The 21,294-nt window shown below is 43.3% G+C and overlaps 1 protein-coding gene across 3 annotated transcripts in view; it reads right to left on the bottom strand.

Annotated features, from left to right (window-relative positions):
* Window positions 1-21,294, bottom strand: part of robo1 (roundabout, axon guidance receptor, homolog 1 (Drosophila)) — a 397,432-nt gene that overhangs the window by 305,513 nt on the left and 70,625 nt on the right. The window contains exon 1 of one of the 3 annotated variants that reach the window (XM_090223911.1): window positions 9,563-10,515. The exons of the other annotated variants lie outside the window; for them this stretch is intronic. Coding sequence (XP_090080037.1) covers window positions 9,563-9,620 — 58 coding nt within the window. The 5' untranslated portion in view covers window positions 9,621-10,515. Of the gene's footprint in view, window positions 1-9,562; window positions 10,516-21,294 lie in introns of those variants that run through there. 3 annotated transcript variants of the gene reach the window in all.

Here is a 21,294-nt window from a genome sequence, read left to right as displayed (position 1 = left end):
TGGGTTGCCTGGCCAGACCACCACCACAGACCCAGTCTTTCTCCCATTTACTCAGCAGTTCTAATGCCAGTCTCCTCTGCCACCATATGGCCACCTTCAAACATAAAAAAATAACTCTGCCCTTGCCATGAAGTCTCCACTCAGCACATTGTCCATGAGGCTGTGGGGAAACAACACGCACTGTGAACAAGAAGAGTCAGACCAAGAACAGTCCCTGAGCAACTGTCATGTACATGTGAGACTGCTCCATCCACGTCCCCTCAACCTCCCACCCCTCTGTCCCCCTTCCTTCCACACCCTGGGGCAGCCTTTGTGTACCACCTCCCCCTCCACCCCTCAGTCCTTCAGTAATATCCCCTCCCCTCCTCCACGCCTCACAATCACCCTGTTGAGGCAACACAATGCTGCCTCCCCATCCCAGTCCCTTTCTGCACGTCGGCCTGCTCTATCTGTCCAAGGCTCTCTGCTGACCAGACACTAAAAAAGACAAGTCTTTAAAAACTGGTCCCAAACAAAAAGGGGGGATAGGAGTGAGAGAAAAGGGAGAAGGGAGCGCTGTATACTCTTCTGCTGAGTGAACACCACTTTATACCAATGGACTGGTGAGGAAACCACACAGTAGAATGGAACAAACGCAGCTGTGTTCAGGACAACTGTTGGAGAGAAATGTGTCACACAACATGTGGTCAGACACCTTTTTATGGCTTCAAGTTGCCACGAAATAATGTTTTATCACATTCAACTGTATGTTTCCCACATAATGTCTGGTTATTAATTGCTAAGTAATCCCATATGTCTGGGCTACAAGCTCTGAGAGGTCTACATGTTAGACTTGTCAAAGGAAAATGAAACAGCCAACATCATTCATCCAGGGTAGACACATCATCTATCAATTCCACACACAGGTCAAACAGAGGAGGCTTGATTTCTTTGTAAATTATTTTTAAAACAACGATAGTGACTGACACACGAGTGTCATATCCATCGGCTCAGAAAGACGATTCCATCACTTCCAATTATGGGTGTGTTTTATTTAGGCACGAGTGAGTGTGGTATATGACCAATATATACCACGGATAAGGGATGTTCTTAAGCATGAATCAACATGGAGTGCCTGGATACAGCTCTTAGCAGTGGTATTTTGGCCATATACCACAAACCCAGAGGTGCCTTATTGCTATGGTCAGATTAAAGTTTATCGTCGAAGGAATGAGCGTTACACCGAGGCCTGTACTCTGGAGCAGAATCAATTTGGAAGTGGAGGGTCCGTCATGGTCTGGGGCGGTGTGTCACAGCATCATCGGACTGAGCTTGTTGTCATTGCAGGCAATCTCAAAGCTGTGTGTTACAGGGATCCTCCTCCCTCATGTGGTACCCTTCCTGCAGGCTCATCTTGACATGCATAACAATGCCACCAGCCATACTGCTCATTCTGTGAGTGATTTCCTACAAGACAGGAATGTCAGTGTTCTGCATTGGCCAGCGAAGAGCCCAGATCTCAATCCCATTGAGCACATCTGGGACCTGTTGCATCGGAGGGTGAGGGGTAATGTCATCACAGTGTTGTTGGGTTGTAGACCTGTTAATGTCATCACAGTGTTGTTGGGTTGTAGACCTGTTAATATCTTCCTAGTGTGTCTCCACAGGGTTAGGGTTATAGAGTCCAGTGCCATGTTGGGCTGGAGACTTGTTATTCTCCTCGGGGTTTAACTATGTCTTCTCTCAGCTCAGCCCCACAGACAGCCTGACGCACACTGATGCATTAACTAAGCCTTTAACCAGTGCAGTGACCATACATACCCAGTGTCTCCACACAACCCTCACTCGCCCCTCAACCCGGCCTGGGAAGAGGAACCACTGCATTCTTCAGGGGTTTAAAATACGGAGAGAGGGGCACAGTGAGGTTTCCTCCGTTTCCTCCAATCAGAACTATCTCAGTGTCCTCTATTAGAAGTGCTTATTAGTCCGGGTGCAGCCTGAGTCTGCAAATTACAAAACTATTGATGTCAAATGGATGTGGTAATTCATCCAATTAAAGTGTTATTTTAGGCCCATTAAAGGAAGAGGGTTTAGGGGAAAGTAGCTCATTAAGAGTCACTGACTGTAGATTTATCTCCGTCAAACAAACCGCTATGAAATGTTTATCTAGTCAGTCACTAATGACCAGGGTGAGTTGGTGATTTAGACATAACTCTCCCTCCATCCCTCCCTCCGAGTTGTACACAGATCATGTGGGCCGTCCTCCTGCATTCCTCTGCTAACTACTCATTGTGGTTTGATAGAGCTAAAACCAGAGTTGGACTAATCCTGGATCTCAGGGTGTAAACTGTGCTTGATTAAGATTAGAGTAATGGGGATTAGGTGTCTGAAAGCTGTTCATGGAGCTTTGTGGAATCTGTCATCTCAAACTGGTGTCACAGATTATAATTTTTTTTAAATCACACTTTGTGCTTACTTGGGCTCAGCAGTAAACACAAAGGTATCCTTTATACACCACAGAGTGCTGATGTTTTTTTTGTTTTTTTTCTATCAAAGACAGTCCATGAAAGTGTGTGTTGGGTACAGAGTGGGAGAGTCTATAATGACTGCAGGTATTAGACAGGGAGGAATGTGAAAGTGAGAGGAGTGGAGGTGGAGACAGGGTTCACCTGTGAGCTGAGCTCTGGTGCTCATTAATTGGCTGTGGTGCCTGCTGTGTCCTGTCATACCACCAGTGGGGAGGGGGGGGGGGGGGGGGTTACAATTTATTATCTACATTTAGGAGTCAATTTGTCAAGACCTCAACTGCTCTGGGCTGAGGCTGATGAATAGAGGTTCACTCTCACTGCCCAGCCCTTTAACCAACATCCTGGCTCTGACACACACACACACACACACACACACACACACACACCAGGGAGGCTACACCTAGACATTATCACACAGGAGAGGCAACTGGAGAGAGAGAAAGCAAGCAGGAGTGATTCATCTACTATAGTCTGTCTGTCATGTCTGTTAAAACTGAATACTCATTTTGACTTGGCAGTTGGCACCTTCAGTTTGTGTATTTAGATACCTGTACAGTTTGTGTATTTAGATACCTGTACAGTTTGTGTATTTAGATACCTGTACAGTTTGTGTATTTACATACCTGTGCAGTTTGTGTATTTAGATACCTGTACAGTTTGTGTATTTAGATACCTGTACAGTTTGTGTATTTAGATACCTGTACAGTTTGTGTATTTAGATACCTGTACAGTTTGTGTATTTACCTGTACTAGTACACGTGGACAAATGTCTGCACTGGTTTAAACCCGACCTTATGTCAACTGGTGAAACAGTAAAGTTGACTGATTGAAATATAACTAGGTTACTTCCCCTTCAGTCAACATAAGCCTAGTGCAAAATGACTCCGACTTATTGTTTTCAATGCAGCTGAAATGAAGGAAATTAAGCTCTTGACCTTCAGTCCAGCAGGATGTTTACAGTATCATCAAGGTGAGTAAGATCTGGTGGGGAGAACTCTGAGGACTGATAGCAGGCTGAGATAGGAGCCATTTAGGGTTTAGCAACAGGATGAATCACATGATAACAGGGGACCACGTGATGGACATGGGTATCAATGTACTACCTCTGAAAGAGCCAGACGGCAAACCAGCAAGTCATCACAGGTCTGAGGGGGGTAAAGATCACCTCTCACTCATACACTCACTGATAAGACTCACCTTATCATGACCATAAAGTGCACGTAATGAAGATGATTCACTGATAATGTAGAAACAATAAGAATCAAAATCATTGTAACTGACCAAATTCCTAGTTCACACAGGAGCATTCTTGACACAGCCCCACCCAGGGAGGATCAGCCCTGGTCTGCTCTGCCATGGAGGCTGAAATGTGACCCCTGACCTCTATCCCTGCAGACGCTACACTACACTGATTCCCCCTCTGAATGGCACACATACACAATCCATATCTCAATTGTCTCAAGGCTTAGAAATCCTTCTTTAACCAGTCTCCTGCCCTTCATCTTTAACCTGTCTCATCTCCTTCATCTTTAACCCGTCTCCTCTCCTTCATCTTTAACCTGTCTCCTCTCCTTCATCTTTAACCTGTCTCCTCTTCTTCATCTTTAACCCGTCTCCCCTCCATCATCTTTAACCTGTCTCCTCTTCTTCATATTTAACCTGTCTCCTCTCCTTCATCTTTAACCCGTCTCCTCTCCTTCATCTTTAACCTGTCTCCTCTCCTTCATCTTTAACCCGTCTCCTCTCCTTCATCTTTAACCTGTCTCCTCTCCTTCATCTTTAACCTGTCTCCTCTCCTTCATCTTTAACCTGTCTCCTCTCCTTCATCTTTAACCTGTCTCCTCTCCTTCATCTTTAACCTGTCTCCTCTCCTTCATCTTTAACCTGTCTCCTCTCCTTCATTTTTAACATGTCTCCTCTCCTTCATCTTTAACCCGTCTCCTCCCCTTCATCTTTAACCCGTCTCCTCCCCTTCATCTTTAACCTGTCTCCTCTCCTTCATCTTTAACCCGTCTCCTCTGCTTCATCTTTAACCTGTCTCCTCTCCTTCATCTTTAACCCGTCTCCTCCCCTTCATCTTTAACCCGTCTCCTCCACTTCATCTTTAACCTGTCTCCTCTCCTTCATCTTTAACCCGTCTCCTCCCCTTCATCTTTAACCCGTCTCCTCCCCTTCATCTTTAACCTGTCTCCTCTCCTTCATCTTAAACCCGTCTCCTCTCCTTTATCTTTAACCTGTCTCCTCTCCTTCATCTTTAACCCGTCTCCTCCCCTTCATCTTTAACCTGTCTCCTCTCCTTCATCTTTAACCCGTCTCCTCCCCTTCATCTTTAACCCGTCTCCTCCCCTTCATCTTTAACCTGTCTCCTCTCCTTCATCTTTAACCCGTCTCCTCTCCTTCATCTTTAACCTGTCTCCTCTCCTTCATCTTTAACCCGTCTCCTCTCCTTTATCTTAAACCTGTCTCCTCTCCTTCATCTTTAACCTGTCTCCTCTCCTTCATCTTTAACCCGTCTCCTCCCCTTCATCTTTAACCCGTCTCCTCCCCTTCATCTTTAACCTGTCTCCTCTCCTTCATCTTTAACCTGTCTCCTCTCTTTCATCTTTAACCCGTCTCCTCTCCTTTATCTTAAACCTGTCTCCTCTCATTCATCTTTAACCTGTCTCCTCCCCTTCATTTTTAACCTGTCTCCTCCCCTTCATCTTAAACATGTCTCCTCTCATTCATCTTTAACCTGTCTCCTCTCATTCATCTTTAACCTGTCTCCTCTCCTTCATCTTTAATCCGTCTCCTCTCCTTCATCTTTAACCTGTCTCCTCTCCTTCATCTACACTGATTTGTAGTTGATTTTACATCAAAAAGGGATCTTTCACCTGGATTCACCTGGTCAGTCTGTCTTGGAAGAGCAGGTGTTCCTAATGATTTGTCCACTCAGTATATCTCTCTCTCTCTCTATTATGTGTGAGAATAATTTGAATGTGCTGGTGTTTTTATAGTCTTTTATGTCCAACAATAAATACATTTTTCTTCTTGGGGACCAAATAAAACCACCTGAGGGCCGCCAGTTAGGGAACCCTGCTATAGAGTGAGAAGACACAGTGCAGAGTGTTGGTGGCATCTCTTCTGTCAACTAAACCCGTACATACATACGTTTCAGTTTTCAGTTTCAATTACAATATACATTTTTTATGGAGTCAATCACCATCATACCCAGCCATATAATTTCTTCATTTAGTTTTAAGTTGTTCTAACTCTGTTCATGATGTGCTGAAAGAGTAAGTGTTTTAAAGCACTAAGCATTAAGTACAGGTAGGCTATAATATTCTGCCAGGTTTAAACTGGAAAACGATTCCCTGAGACTTAGATGTAATTACATCGGCCAACTGAAGCTATAATACACTGCAATCAACAGGAGACTGGAAGTCATAACTGTTTCTTTCAATAGTAACCTGCCTTTCATGAGTTTACAATCAACTGTCATTACATCAAAGTTGCAATACATACAACTCTGCTTTATGCTATGAAAAGCATGTGAACTGTGAACCTAAACATTTAAAATCAGTGTTGGGTCAAAATGAATAAGGTGGATCTCTGCTATACATCCACTCTGGGATGGCAGTCATTAGCCACCTCATAACAGAATGTGAGCAACTGACCTGGAAAGCCCAGAGTGTATGGCCCAGGTCTATAAAGGCACTGATGTGAGAGAATGTGAGAAAGAATGAGAGAGAGAGAGAGAGAGAGAGAAAGGAAGAGAGAGAAAGAGACTCAGAGAGAGAGAAAGAGAGAGGAAGAGAGAGAGAGAGAGAGAGAGAGAGAGAGAGAGAGAGAGAATAGAAAGAGACTCAGAGAGAGAGAGGGAGAGAGGGGGGAGACTCAGAGAGTGAGAGAGTAACAGACAGAGAGAGAGAGAGAGAGAGAGAGAGAGAGAGAACCATTTGCACATCATTACAACACTTTATATACATAATATGACATTTGTAAAGTCTTTATTCTTTTGAAACTTCTGTATGTGTAATGTTTACTGTTAATTTTTATTTCACTTTTGTATATTATCTACCTCACTTGCTTTGGCAATGTTAACACGTTTCCCATGCCAATAAAGCCCATTGAATTGAGAGAGAGAGAGAGAGAGAGAGAGAGAGAGAGAGAGAGAAAATACAAGTAGATTTTGAGTATATTGGTTGTGTACATTCAGCTAACCCAGCAGTGTTGTTGTGGCTGTTCTGGCATAACACTCCTGAGTTCACTCCTTTATTACATCACAACTTTGAGAGAGTCTGGCGAGACACGAACCAAACAGCACGCAATAGAGGAAGAAAATTAGCCACAAAATGATTACGTCTGAGTAATGGATTGCTGAACAATGTCTTTGATGCCAAAATGCCACCAGCAAAATGGTGTATGTTTGAAATGAATGCTACATTGTATGTGCATTTCCATTTAGACAAGTAGAACAAGTTCCCACAGCACCACACAAAGCTACACAGTAGTTGCAACACAGTAAGAGTAGTTATAAGTCAGAATGTAAAACTGGGAACCAATCTCTATCATGTCCAAACAGAACACAGATGAGCTGGTGTTGGGTTGTCAGTAGTTACCACAGCGACAAAGTCATAAACCCTGCCAATTTCTCAGATTTCTCTTCTTAAAATGGGATTTTAAACCTAATCCTCCTAACCCCAACCTTCAGGACAGGGCTTTGTCACAGTGCTAACTTTAGGCTTAAATTAAGACCAACAAGCATGGTTTGTTTTCATGAATTTTTCAGATAGACTATTTCGACTTTGTGGCTGTGGTAACTAGTGGAAACCACACCTGTTCTAGAAATGGACAGTGGTGGGAAAACATACAGTCCTTGAGTACAAGGAAAGACACCTTAACAGAAAGTAAAGACACGGTAATAGAATGTTACTCAAGTTAAAGGGAAAGTCACCCACTGGAAAAGACACCTTAACAGAAAGTAAAGACACGGTAATAGAATGTTACTCAAGTTAAAGGGAAAGTCACCCACTGGAAAAGACACCTTAACAGAAAGTAAAGACACGGTAATAGAATGTTACTCAAGTTAAAGGGAAAGTCACCCACTGGAAAAGACACCTTAACAGAAAGTAAAGACACGGTAATAGAATGTTACTCAAGTTAAAGGGAAAGTCACCCACTGGAAAAGACACCTTAACAGAAAGTAAAGACACGGTAATAGAATGTTACTCAAGTTAAAGGGAAAGTCACCCACTGGAAAAGACACCTTAACAGAAAGTAAAGACACGGTAATAGAATGTTACTCAAGTTAAAGGGAAAGTCACCCACTGGAAAAGACACCTTAACAGAAAGTAAAGACACGGTAATAGAATGTTACTCAAGTTAAAGGGAAAGTCACCCACTGGAAAAGACACCTTAACAGAAAGTAAAGACACGGTAATAGAATGTTACTCAAGTTAAAGGGAAAGTCACCCACTACTTGAGTAAAAGTCTAAAAGCATTTGATTTTAAATATCAAAAGTAAATGCAACTGCTAAAATATATATATAAAATATATGTATATATATAAAATATATGTATAAAAAGTAAAAGTATTACTCATTTACAATTCCTTATATTAAGCAAAGCAGACGGCACAAGTTTCTTGTTTAAAAAATGTACTTATAGCCAGGGGCACACTCTGACCCTCAGACATTATTTACAAAAGATGCATTATGTTTAGTGAGTCTGCCAGATCAGAGGCAGTAGATGACCAGGGATGTTCTCTTGATAAGTGTGTGAATTAGACATTTTCCTGTTTTGTTAAGCATTCAAAATGTAACTAGTACTTTTGGTTGTCAGGGAAAATGTATGGAGTAAAAAGTACAATATTTACTTTAGGAATGTAGTGAAGTAAAACTAAAAGTTGTCAAACATAGAAATAGTAAAGTAAAGTACAGATACCCCCCAAAAAGCATACTTAAGTAGTACTATAAAGTATTTTTCCTTAAGTACTTTACACCAAATGGACCACGCTATCACCAGGACAAACACTGCAGCCCAATATCCACAGGGTCCACCACTGTCTGTTTGAGTGATGAGGACAGCTCCCTCCAAGCCTCCCACAGGAATCACTGTGATAGGCCTGCATACTACATACACACTGTTCAAGCAGTTCAGGGTTAGAAAGCTAGTCCGCCCCCTCACCCATCCCTGAAAGTAGACTTTTTGCAGTCAAAAACAGCAGAAGTACTTTTTACAGTATACTGATGCACTCTCAGTAGCCTTTGATTGATCATGCTGTTCATGTCAGGAGAAGTAGGCCAATAGGCCTCTCAGCCCTTCGCATGTTATTGCATGATTTAGTTGGTCTTCATTAAATTGTACCTTTATTTAACTAGGCAAGTTAGTTAAGAACAAATTCTTATTTACAATGACAGTCTACCCTGGCCAAACCCGGATGACGCTGGGCCAATTGTGCGCCGCCCTATGGGACACCCAACCACGGCCAGATGTGATACAGCCTGGATTTGAACCAGAGACTGTAGTGACACCTCTTGCACTGAGATGCAGTGCCTTAGACTGCTGCACCACTCAGGAGTCTTAAAGAGAAATAAGAACAGGTACTACTGCACTTGAAAACACCATCTGAAGCTCTTGTTGTTTGAAGTGTATTTAACTGTCACTTCTGTACAATAAAGGAATAGACTATTTATTCCTGGATTTTCTAATTGATATTCAAATGTGTAGTCCTACTTCACATTGTATAGCCTAGCAAACAAAACGAAACGTTTTGCCCCAGCACTGATTAAACATGTTTAGGTTCACAGGTCTCAGTTTCACACTTTCATAATTGACTTGCTATTAAAAAAGTATAGACCTAGGCTACTTTTCTTAGCAACGAATTACTTGGCTATGTAAGTACAGTGAGGGATGGTACAATGTATTATCATACATTATAGAATATAATGAATAGATTGTGCAGTAAAAGTAGATGAATATATGCAATTGAATGGTACATCTTATATTCATACCGAATGTCCAACCCAGGTGTGTCCAAATGCAAAGCATCAAGTGAATGATCAGTTGCCTACCTGAGCACACATGGAGAATTCCAAGTAAAACCGACATCCCAATAGAAGTTGGTGACATTATTCAACGTCTCTCGTCTGAGAATATTGCTTAATTAATCCAAATTATTCGTGAAATACTTCAACAATCCACTCCTTCATAATCTTGATGTCAATTTCAAAACTGGTTTTAGAATACCGAGAAAAAAATTGTTATATTTAAAATGTTACTCCAATATATCGTCTCAAAAGTGGTATTCCATGAATTGTGGAGAATATAAAAATCTACCGAGAACAAACTGCCCGCAAAATGGGAATAGGACGCTTGCTCTGCGGTGTATCAATAGTAATAAACTGACGTGATATCCAAAAGCTATGGAAGCAAGTTTCGATCTTAAAAAAAAAAATGTTTTACATGTTATTTAGGCACGTTTAGAACAGTTCTATCGCTTCTTGGAGTTTGTCATCACGTCTCAGTCGTGCGTTCTCGTTTAACGGGTAACTGTATAATCCAATTCAAATAATCCTCTTCCAATTTATATGGATAATAAAGTAAGGAAATCACAGGCAACAATCCAGAGAGAAAACACCACAAGGTAATTTGTGAAACAAAAAACCAGTGGAGGTCCGTTGTAAACCGCTCCTAGAGAATCGATGCTTGCAGTCACATCATTTAGGTCCGTTTTTGAATCTGTCACTTGACAACGGGAACTTCAGAAGTTTATTTTCTCCGGGTTTAGATAGGCAAAAGGCTGGACACTTTGTAACCCGGATCCATCGGTCGTGGATCACTACTACTTTTCCATCAATTCAGTGGCCCTTGGGTTACCAAAGTTTCAACCCACAAAAGCGTATTTGGGTTTTCGAATCCCCTGTGTGCACCGCGGACCCCTTCACCTCGGGCAGGGGGGATTCGAATTCACATTCACAGCACTTCATTCACTGGAGTTGAATGCCTCGTCAAATGGTATGTGCCATTCTCCCCCCTTCAAGAAGCTTACAATTGGTTTTTCCATAGAATAAATTTAACCTCTTACAGGCTGGATTGGTGAGCGCAGCGCAGATGAGCGATCAAATCTTTTCATTTACGGAGGTGACTGATAACATTTATGTATGTTGCCTACCACAATACAGTTAAGTGTGTTATTCACAATTCCCATGCACGTGGTAAACCTATAGGTAGCCTATGTGTGTGAAGGATAGATCAGGCCACGTGTTAGACTTTTCCCTGCTCTTACACATTTCGATGTTATACTAAGCAATAGTATGCAATAATAATAATGCTAATAATAATAACAATAGAATAGAATATAGAGTTGAAACTTAAAGACTTAAAGTGATTTCTGTTTCCCAAAAATGTAACATCTTCTAGAAGAAAAAAAAACAATATGACAACTATTAACCTACAACCTATAGAATAAGATGTTTTCTCAAAATCAATGCACAGAAGCCATAGGATATCAAGTAATGACCTATTTTAGTGGCAATAGGACTACACTATTTATACAAAAGGTATGTGGACACCCCTTCAAATTAGTGGATTCAGCTGTTTCAGCCACACCCGTTGCTGACAGGTGTATAAAATCGAGCACACAGCCATGCAATCTCTATAGAAAAACATTGGCAGTAGAATGGCCTTACCGAAGAGCTCAGTGACTTTCAGTTCATCAAATTTCTGCCCAGCTAGAGCTGCCCCGGTCAACTGTAAGTGTTGTTATTGTGAAGTGGAAGCGTCTTGGAGCAGCAACGGCTCAACTGCGAAGTGGTAGGCCACACAAGCTCACAGAAAGGGACCGCCGAGTGCTGAAGCGCACCGCGCGTATAAATTCTGCTGTCTTCGGTTGAAAAACTTACTACCAAGTTCCAAACTGCCTCTGGTAGCAACGTCAACACTATAACTGTTCATCAGGAGCTTCATGAAATGGGTTTCAATGGCCGAGCAGCCGCTCACAAGCCTAAGTTCACCATGCGCCATGCCAAGCATCGCCTGGAGGGGTGTAAAGCTCACAGCCATTGGAATCTGGAGCAATGGAAACGTGTTCTCTGGAGTGATGAATCACACTTCATCATTTGGCAGTCCGAAGGACGAATCTGGGTTTGGCGTATGCCAGGAGAACACTACCTTCCTCAATACATAGTGCCAACTGTAAAGTTTGGTGGAGGAGGAATAATGGTCTGGGGCTGTTTTTCATGGTTTGGGCTAGGCCCCTTAGTTCCAGTGAATGGAAATCTTAACTCTACAGCATACAATGACATTCTAGGCGATTCTGTGCTTCCAACTTTGTGGCAACAGTTTGGGGAAGGCCCTTTCCTGTTTCAGCATGACAATGCCCCTGTGCACAATTTTTATTTTTATTTATTTCACCTTTATTTAACCAGGTAGGCAAGGTGAGAACAAGTTCTCATTTACAACTGCGACCTGGCCAAGATAGAGCAAAGCAGTGCGACACAAACAACAACACAGAGTTACACATGGGATAAACAAACGTACAGTCATTAACACAATAGAAACATCTGTATACAGTGTGTGCAAATGAAGTAAGGAGGTAAGGCAATAAATAGGCCAATAGTGGCGAAGTAATTACAATATAGCAAGAAGAAATACTGGTGTGCAAAAGAGCAGAAAAACAAAAACAAATATTGGGATGAGGTAGGTAGCGAGGTCCATACAGAAATCTTTTGTCAATATCAGTGTGGAAGAACTTGACTGAACTGGACTGCGCAGAGCCCTGACCTCAACCGAATCAAACACTTTTGGGATGAATTGGAACGCCGACTGCGAGCCAGGCCTAATTGCCCAACATCAATGCCCGACCTCACTAATGGACTTGTGGCTAAATGGAAGCAAATCCCCGCAGCAATGTTCGAACATCTGTGGAAAGCATTCCCAGAAGAGCGGAGGCTGTTATAGCAGCAAAGGGGGGACCAACCTCATATTAATGCCCATGATTTTGGAATGAGATATTTGACGAGCATGTGTCCACATACTTTTCGTCATGTAGTGTATCTGTTCTATACTCCCAAGCTCATGCTTTGGCTTTCTGCTGGAGTGAGATACAAATCTTAATCAGTCAATTAAAATTCACTTTAGGGGCGATTATCTTGGAACTAGGTTTCTCTTAACCATGATCAAAGATGCTAATCTACTTTAAAATGTGTAAGATTTGCTAAACGAGAAACTTTTGTCATTGTCTTTTCAATGCAGTTCTTTTGCATTTAATCAATTCTAGTTGAAAAAAAAATACTCCAGCAATGACAGGTATTCATTAAAAAAGATGGTTGAATTTGATTAATTTTATGAGTAAATGTTTTATGTAAAAGGTTCATTAAAAAATGACATTGATTACATGAATTAAAAATCTTGATAAAAAGTAATATCATAGCCCATACAAAGAGCCTATAATTTCAGCTCAGGCCCTGTCCTTTGAGGCCGTATTAGTTACCCAACAGCACCCTCCAGTGAGAGTAAGTGGAACTCATCCATCATGGGCATTTCGCCATCTTTATCTGCGATGGAGATGTTATTGACAACACACAGGCCAAATAAATAAATCCTGAAAATCTAAATGTATTATCATCCAATAAGAAAAACTGTCACCTATCCACCCTTTTGTGTACAATGTGTTGATCTTCATCAGTTATGCCTCATTGTATGTAGGATGAGGAATAGAGTGATCAGGAGGTCACACTGACATACAGATTATGGTAAACGTCATTCAATCGCATTATCTCCCCTATTTCTCAGTCTCATTCATTCCTCTCCATTTAGGTCTCAAATGTGATTCTGCTCTTTTCTTGAACCAGCCTCTGTGTCTCAGTGTTCTACAAGGTGTCGCTCCTGCCAGGCTGTCACCAATCCTTTAATTGCCCTGGTTCTGCCAATGGCTAGTCAGCTGAATACTTCCAAATGGAATTATACTTTTCTTGGAACCAACAGGAGAGAACAGTACAAGACCGAAACATACGGGCGATTATGGACCCTGGCCTCATTGAGACAAGCAACATGGGGTCTGACTGAGAGGTCTGGCATGTGGAAAGCATTCACTGGCTGCAGGCAGATGTGTTTTACATTCTTTTAGAAAGTGGAGAAGGATCAACCTACAAAACAGAGGTAGCTACAGTAACAATGTGATGTTGTATCTACTATGTTGCATCATCACCCCCTACTCCCTCCGAGCATCACCAACCTGATGTCCCAGGTCTAAACCAGTCCCTGACTGGAGGGGAAGAATGAAAAACATCTGTGGAACTGTCTTTGAGGTCCATATTTGAATTTGAGGAACCAACAGAGTATGAAGACAAATCTGATTTAAAAGATTTGAGCTTCATTCTGAGAAGTACAGAACCATTCACAACACAAGCAGACTAAAGCAAGTGGATGAATACATCCCCCAATAAATAGCTCAGATATTATTAAAACAAATACTGAAAAGATCTTTGTTTGGGTTCACTATCTTTCTCTTTGTTTTTCTATTGAATTTGGATCTGAGGAATACAAACAGTTGCCTTTAAAGCTGTTTTAGTCGGCTTCCTCTCCATTGCCTACGACAGCCATCCATGCAGTAGCAGATAACAATAGCTGAGCTATCTCCTCTCTATCCTCCTCTCAATAGCTGAGCATATCTCCTCTCTATCCTCCTCTCAATAGCTGAGCATATCTCCTCACTATCTTCCTCCTCTCAATAGCTGAGCATATCTCCTCTCTACCTCCTCTCAATAGCTGAGCATATCTCCTCTCTACCTCTCAATAGCTGAGCATATCTTGTCTCTATTCTCCTCTCAATAGCTGAGCATATCTCCTCTCTATCCTCCTCTCAATAGCTGAGCATATCTCCTCTCTATCGCAGAGCAGGCGAGGACCTGGATGTGAGTTGTTGCCTTGATCAGAGCAGCACAGAGGCAGAGAAAATAACATATTTGTCTTGACTGTGACAGCTGCGAGCTGGGAGAAGAGAGGAGACAGTAGAGTGCGTTTAACACCACAGCCATTTCTCCTTTCCTTGGCACAACCTCCATGAAGAGAAAAGATAGCATGAAAGTACAGACAACTTTTCCACCCTTCCCTGCATCCCATTCCAGGAGACTATCAACTTGTGATGATTACAATAACTCAAACATTGTCCCCAATTACTAGGAAAAGGGATGCAAATGATGTCAGTACATTCAAGCCAAAGAGGTTTGGGATCAGTTCATTTGTAAAAGCTCCAGGCTTCTCCACCTTTCGATAGAATGCACAGATAATTTAATTAGACTTACTATGGAAAAAGTGTTTACATTTGTTTGTCTAGCTGCTGTGGTACCTCAGAAGCAAGTGGTCTTGGTGGGGCCCCTGCGTCTTCCCCTGCTGTCTCTTACACCAGTGGGATTGAGATGTCCGCAGAACAGTGTGGCGAGGGGCCCAATGATGAGGACCCTTATGAGGGCAGACCCCCAGCATGGCCAGTACCACCACCAGTAGAGATACAGACTGCATGGTGTCTGCTGTAATAACACAGAACCAGACCAATCCCACTGGGATAGATCCTTTTCATAGCCACGTCATCAGCAACGACTCACATCCAGGTCCCAGTCTGATATTCCCGAATATTAGTCCAGCAGTAGTTTAATGTCCCAATGTCAAGCAATGTATCCAGTACCAGTATCCAAAATAGAGTTCACTATCCATTTCATCAGCTGCCACTTTAAATACAAAGAGAAGAATCCACCTTCGCTTAATTTGTGATAGGCCTATTCTTCCAAATACAGGCTCAGCTTGAGAAAACTATCATGAAGCACCATGCAGAGAGAAATATGAGATCCAATGCTATTTCAGGTTAAACTCAAAGAGATGATCCAATGGCATTTCAGGTTAAACTCAAAGAGATGATCCAATGGCATTTCAGGGAAAACTCAAAGAGATGATCCAATGGCATTTCAGGAAAAACTCAAAGAGATGATCCAATGGCATTTCAGGGGTAAACTCAAAGAGATGATCCAATGGTATTTCAGGGAAAACTCAAACAGATGATCCAATGACATTTCAGAGATAAACTCAAAGAGATGATCCAATGGCATTTCAGGGATAAACTCAAAGAGATGATCCAATGGCATTTCAGGGTTAAACTGCGAGATGAAAAGGCTCCAAAGTATCCCCAAAAAATACTTTCAAATTAGACCCTGGACAGCAAATTAGACTATCAGTATCACCTTCTGGTAACACCACATCCTCCTCAAACCCCATCTCCACAGACTCTCCACGTCCACAGCTAGTGTTTCCCCCAGTGTATGATGGGATCTTAGTGAGGAGCTCACAGTGATCAACACACATACAATGTGTATGGGGTAGTTCATTCGCCCTCCTGTGCTTCTGCTGCTCAGCTATCTCTCTCGCTCTCTCTCTCTCTCTCGCTCTCTCTCGCTCTCTCTCGCTCTCTCTTGCTCTCGCTCTCTCCCCAACCAGCTCAATGGACAGGCCTTCTCTCCCTCTCTCTCCCTAGCCAGCTCAATGGACAGGCCTTCTCTCCTCTCTCTCCCTCTCTCTCCCCAGCCAGCTCAATGGACAGGCCTTCTCTCCTCTCTCTCCCTCTCTCTCCCCAGCCAGCTCAATGGACAGGCCTTCTCTCCTCTCTCTCCCCAGCCAGCTCAATGGACAGACCTTTTCTCCTCTCTCTCCCCAACCAGCTCAATGGACAGGCCTTCTCTCCCTCTCTCTCCCCAGCCAGCTCAATGGACAGGCCTTCTCTCCTCTCTCTCCCTCTCTCTCTCTCCCCAGCCAGCTCAATGGACAGGCCTTCTCTCCTCTCTCTCCCCAGCCAGCTCAATGGACAGACCTTTTCTCCTCTCTCTCCCCAGCCAGCTCAATGGACAGGCCTTCTCTCCTCTCTCTCCCTCTCTCTCCCCAGCCAGCTCAATGGACAGGCCTTCTCTCCTCTCTCTCCCTCTCTCTCCCCAGCCAGCTCAATGGACAGGCCTCCTCTCCTCTCTCTCCCCAGCCAGCTCAATGGACAGGCCTTCTCTCCTCTCTCTCCCCAGCCAGCTCAATGGACAGACCTTTTCTCCTCTCTCTCCCCAGCCAGCTCAATGGACAGGCCTTCTCTCCTCTCTCTCCCTCTCTCTCCCCAGCCAGCTCAATGGACAGGCCTTCTCTCCTCTCTCTCCTCAGCCAGCTCAATGGACAGGCCTTCCTCTCTCCTCTCTCTCCCCAGCCAGCTCAATGGACAGTCCTTCCTCTCTCTCCTCGTTCCGTCCTATTCTTCCTGATAACTCGCTTTTCTTTTTAATATTCAAAGGCAGTTTGTGGAAATTTCTTATTTTCTTGTGGCGTGTGTGTGTGTGTGTGTGTGTGTGTGTGTGTGTGTGTGTGTGTGTGTGTGTGTGTGTGTGTGTGTGTGTGTGTGTGTGTGTGTGTGTGTGTGTGTGGAGCGGGACCCTGCAGACCGCATGCTGATTGTCCCTTTCAGGCGTGTTGAAGACTTCATAAAGCCCGGGCCACCCCTGCCCAGAGGTGACTGGAAGGGTCACACACAGGCGGGGCCTGGCGAGAGAGTCCACATTCTCTTCCCCCTGACTAACAGAGCCACTGCCCAAAGACAGAAATACAAAAAAGTTATCTTCCTCCCCAGAGAGAAATGCATCTTGGGAATGTATAATATGAGAATAAAGGTTGTGAAGAAGCAGTTGCAGAATCACCTTGGGCTGACTGAAGCACAGGAGTCTCTGTATCGTGACCATACTTCACCCTGCTCACTCCTCTCATCTTTTTATCATTCACACTCTGTCCTCGGTGGAGGAATTATCCATTTATTTAGTTAGAAAGGCTTCTTTTCTTTCTTTTTTCAAAACAGGAATTCTAATTCCCTGGCTTTTGTCAAGTGGTAATGGGTCTCCAAGGTGTTTAGAAGAGATAAACACAAATATGTTTATGAGTCAGAGCCAGGGTTTGTGTTTGATAGAGGCATTTCAACGGTTTCCAAACAATTCCAAAATGTCTGGAGGGTTTATGTGTCTCTGTGTCCGCTTAGGGGCTGTGTACCAGTTTACAGGCAAAGGAAGCACATCAGATATGTGAGCCTCTATCTGAGCTGACTGATGGTACAACTCCTTAACTTCTTATGGCTGCAGGAGCAGTATTGAGTAGCTTGGATGAGAGGTGCCCAGAGTAAACGGCCTGCTCCTCAGTCCCAGTTGCTAATATATGCATATTATTATTAGTATTGGATAGAAAACATTCTGACGTTTCTAAAACTGTTTGAATGATGTCTGTGAGTATAACAGAACTCATATGGCAGGCAAAAACCTGAGAAGAAATCCAAACAGGAAGTGGGACATCTGAGGTTGGTCGATTTTCAACCCAGCCCCTATTGAATACACAGTGCAATATTGGTTATGTTGCACTTCTTAAGGCTTCCACAAGATTTCAACCGTCTTTAGAAACTTGAATGAGGCTTCTACTGTGATGTGGGGCCGGATGAGAATTATTTGAGTCAGTGGTCTGGCAGAGAGCCAGGTCCTGGCCACCCGCATTTCACATGATAGCGACCTTCGTTCGGTGGCTTTTCTGCAGACAATGTAATTCTCCGGTTGGAACATTATTGAAGATTTATAATAAAAACATCCTTAAGATTGATTCTATACTTAGTTTGAAATGTTTCTACGACCTGTAATATAACTATTTGAACTTTTTGTCCGACGTTCGGCTAGACCTGCACGTGGGTTTGGATTTGTGTACCTAACGCCCTATCAAAAGTAGCTACTTGGACATAAATAATGGACATTATCGAACAACTCAAACGTTTATTGTGGAACGAGGATTCCTGGGAGTGCAGATATTTTTTTTTATTTCTGAGTGTTGTTCTCAGATTATTGCATGGTTTGCTTTTTCCAGAAAGTTGTTTTGAAATCTGACACAGCGGCTGCATTAAGGAGAGGTATATCTATAATTCCATGTGTAAGGCGACTGGAATGTAGAGGGATAGAGTGGATGGAGACCTGAATGTAGAGGGATAGAGAGGTTGGGAGACTGGAATGTAGAAGGATAGAGAGGTTAGGAGACCTGAATGTAGAGAGATAGAGAGGTTGGGAGACCTGAATGTAGAGAGATAGAGAGGTTGGGAGACCTGAATGTAGAGAGATAGAGGTTAGGAGACCTGAATGTAGAGAGATAGAGAGGTTGGGAGACATGAATGTAGTGGGATAGAGAGGTTAGGCGACTGGAATGTAGAAGGATAGAGAGGTTAGGAGACTGGAATGTAGAGGGTTAGAGAGGTTGGTAGACTGGAATGTAGAGGGATAGAGAGGTTGGGAGACTGGAATGTAGAGGGATAGAGTGGATGGAGACTGGAATGTAGATGGATAGAGAGGTTGGGAGACTGGAATGTAGAGGGATAGAGAGGTTGGGAGACTGGAATGTAGAGGGATAGAGAGGTTGGGAGACTGGAATGAGTAGACTGTCTGGCTGACAGTATCAATTTACATCAGCATCATCTCCTAGTACAGGTTCCTCTCTCTTCTCTGTAGACACCAGACCAGTGGATGAGCAGAAGCTCAGTGGTGCAGACTGATAGGATTACCCATGTCCTATTACGTACATTCCATTCTGTCGGATCTTCCTCTCTTTTCCCCTACTTCCTGAAGGCGGTAACTACTGTATGATTGATACGTGATATCATGCTGGTGACATGACTCACAGAGATACTGTACATCATGTGGAATGGAGATGCCTCTGTGTCACACAGTGGGTTTATTTATTCTACGTTGTGGTCCTCTTGAGAGATATACAGAATCCAGTGGCATGACAGATACAGTACTTAGCATTAGCTGGAGGACAGAGTAGGAAATGGGGTGAGGGAGGAGGACAGACTACATCTCAGGCTGTCTTAGACTTAAGTATTTGTACTCAGAGCAAGATGACCTGGGGTCATGAGGAAGTAACAAATCATACTGATGTCACTGTACTCCTCCAGCTGCAATGGGAGCCCGCAAATCATCTCTGATTGGACGTTGAGGGAGCGTTGCGGCTCTAAACGCACAACACAGACTATAACCATCCTTATGAGACTATCGATGCTCACATCACGCAACACTAACGTACTAGATCTAATTAAATATTTCAGAATTCAGAAATGTACAAACGGCATGTGAACAGTATAAATGTATTCCATTTGTTTCTTAAAAGCCACAACTGTGCAATCAATCTGTTAATACCTGTACATCAGAACATACTGGTGTGAACTATGTAGAACTAACATGTCGTTATGGTAAAGATTTTTCTCTCAGGCACATATTAAATCACAGAAACATGACGTTGAGCTTTCACCACCACTTGACAGTCTGACACATATAGTTTGTAATTCTATTTATTATGGATCCCCATTAGTTCCTGCCAAGGCAGCAGCTTCTCTTCCTAGGGTTTATTATGGATCCCCATTAGTTCCTGTCAAGGCAGCAGCTTCTCTTCCTAGGGTTTATTATGGATCCCCATAAGTTCCTGTCAAGGCAGCAGCTTCTCTTCCTAGGGTTTATTATGGATCCCCATTAGTTCCTGTCAAGGCAGCAGCTTCTCTTCCTAGGGTTTATTATGGATCCCCATTAGTTCCTACCAAGGCAGCAGCTTCTCTTCCTAGGGTTTATTATGGATCCCCATTAGTTCCTGCCAAGGCAGCAGCTACTCTTCCTGGGGTTTATTATGGATCCCCATTAGTTCATGTCAAGGCAGCAGCTTCTCTTCTTGGGGTTTATTATGGATCCCCATTAGTTCCTGCCAAGGCAGCAGCTACTCTTCCTGGGGTTTATTATGGATCCCCATTAGTTCCTGTCAAGGCAGCAGCTTCTCTTCCTGGGGTTTATTATGGATCCCCATTAGTTCCTGCCAAGGCAGCAGCTTCTCTTCCTAGGGTTTATTATGGATCCCCATAAGTTCCTGTCAAGGCAGCAGCTTCTCTTCCCAGGGTTTATTATGGATCCCCATTTGTTCCTGTCAAGGCAGCAGCTTCTCTTCCTGGGGTTTATTGTGGATCCCCATTAGTTCCTGCCAAGGCAGCAGCTACTCTTCCTGGGGTTTATTATGGATCCCCATTAGTTCCTGTCAAGGCAGCAGCTACTCTTCCTGGGGTTTATTATGGATCCCCATTAGTTCCTGTCAAGGCAGCAGCTACTCTTCCTGGGGTTTATTATGGATCCCCATTAGTTCCTGTCAAGGCAGCAGCTTCTCTTCCTGGGGTTTATTATGGATCCCCATTAGTTCCTGCCAAGGCAGCAGCTTCTCTTCCTAGGGTTTATTATGGATCCCCATAAGTTCCTGTCAAGGCAGCAGCTTCTCTTCCCAGGGTTTATTATGGATCCCCATTTGTTCCTGTCAAGGCAGCAGCTTCTCTTCCTGGGGTTTATTGTGGATCCCCATTAGTTCCTGCCAAGGCAGCAGCTACTCTTCCTGGGGTTTATTATGGATCCCCATTAGTTCCTGTCAAGGCAGCAGCTACTCTTCCTGGGGTTTATTATGGATCCCCATTAGTTCCTGTCAAGGCAGCAGCTTCTCTTCCTGGGGTTTATTATGGATCCCCATTAGTTCCTGTCAAGGCAGCAGCTTCTCTTCCTAGGGTTTATTATGGATCCCCATTAGTTTCTGCCAAGGCAGCAGCTACTCTTCCTGGGGTTTATTATGGATCCCCATTAGTTCCTATCAAGGCAGCAGCTTCTCTTCCTGGGGTTTATTATGGATCCCCATAAGTTCCTGTCAAGGCAGCAGCTTCTCTTCCTAGGGTTTATTATGGATCCCCATT

The sequence above is a fragment of the Oncorhynchus mykiss genome, chromosome 27 (assembly GCF_057628025.1).
Source record: "Oncorhynchus mykiss isolate SJ-2025 chromosome 27, ASM5762802v1, whole genome shotgun sequence".
NCBI lineage: Eukaryota > Metazoa > Chordata > Actinopteri > Salmoniformes > Salmonidae > Oncorhynchus > Oncorhynchus mykiss.
This window is presented reverse-complemented; position numbering and strand designations above follow the sequence as displayed.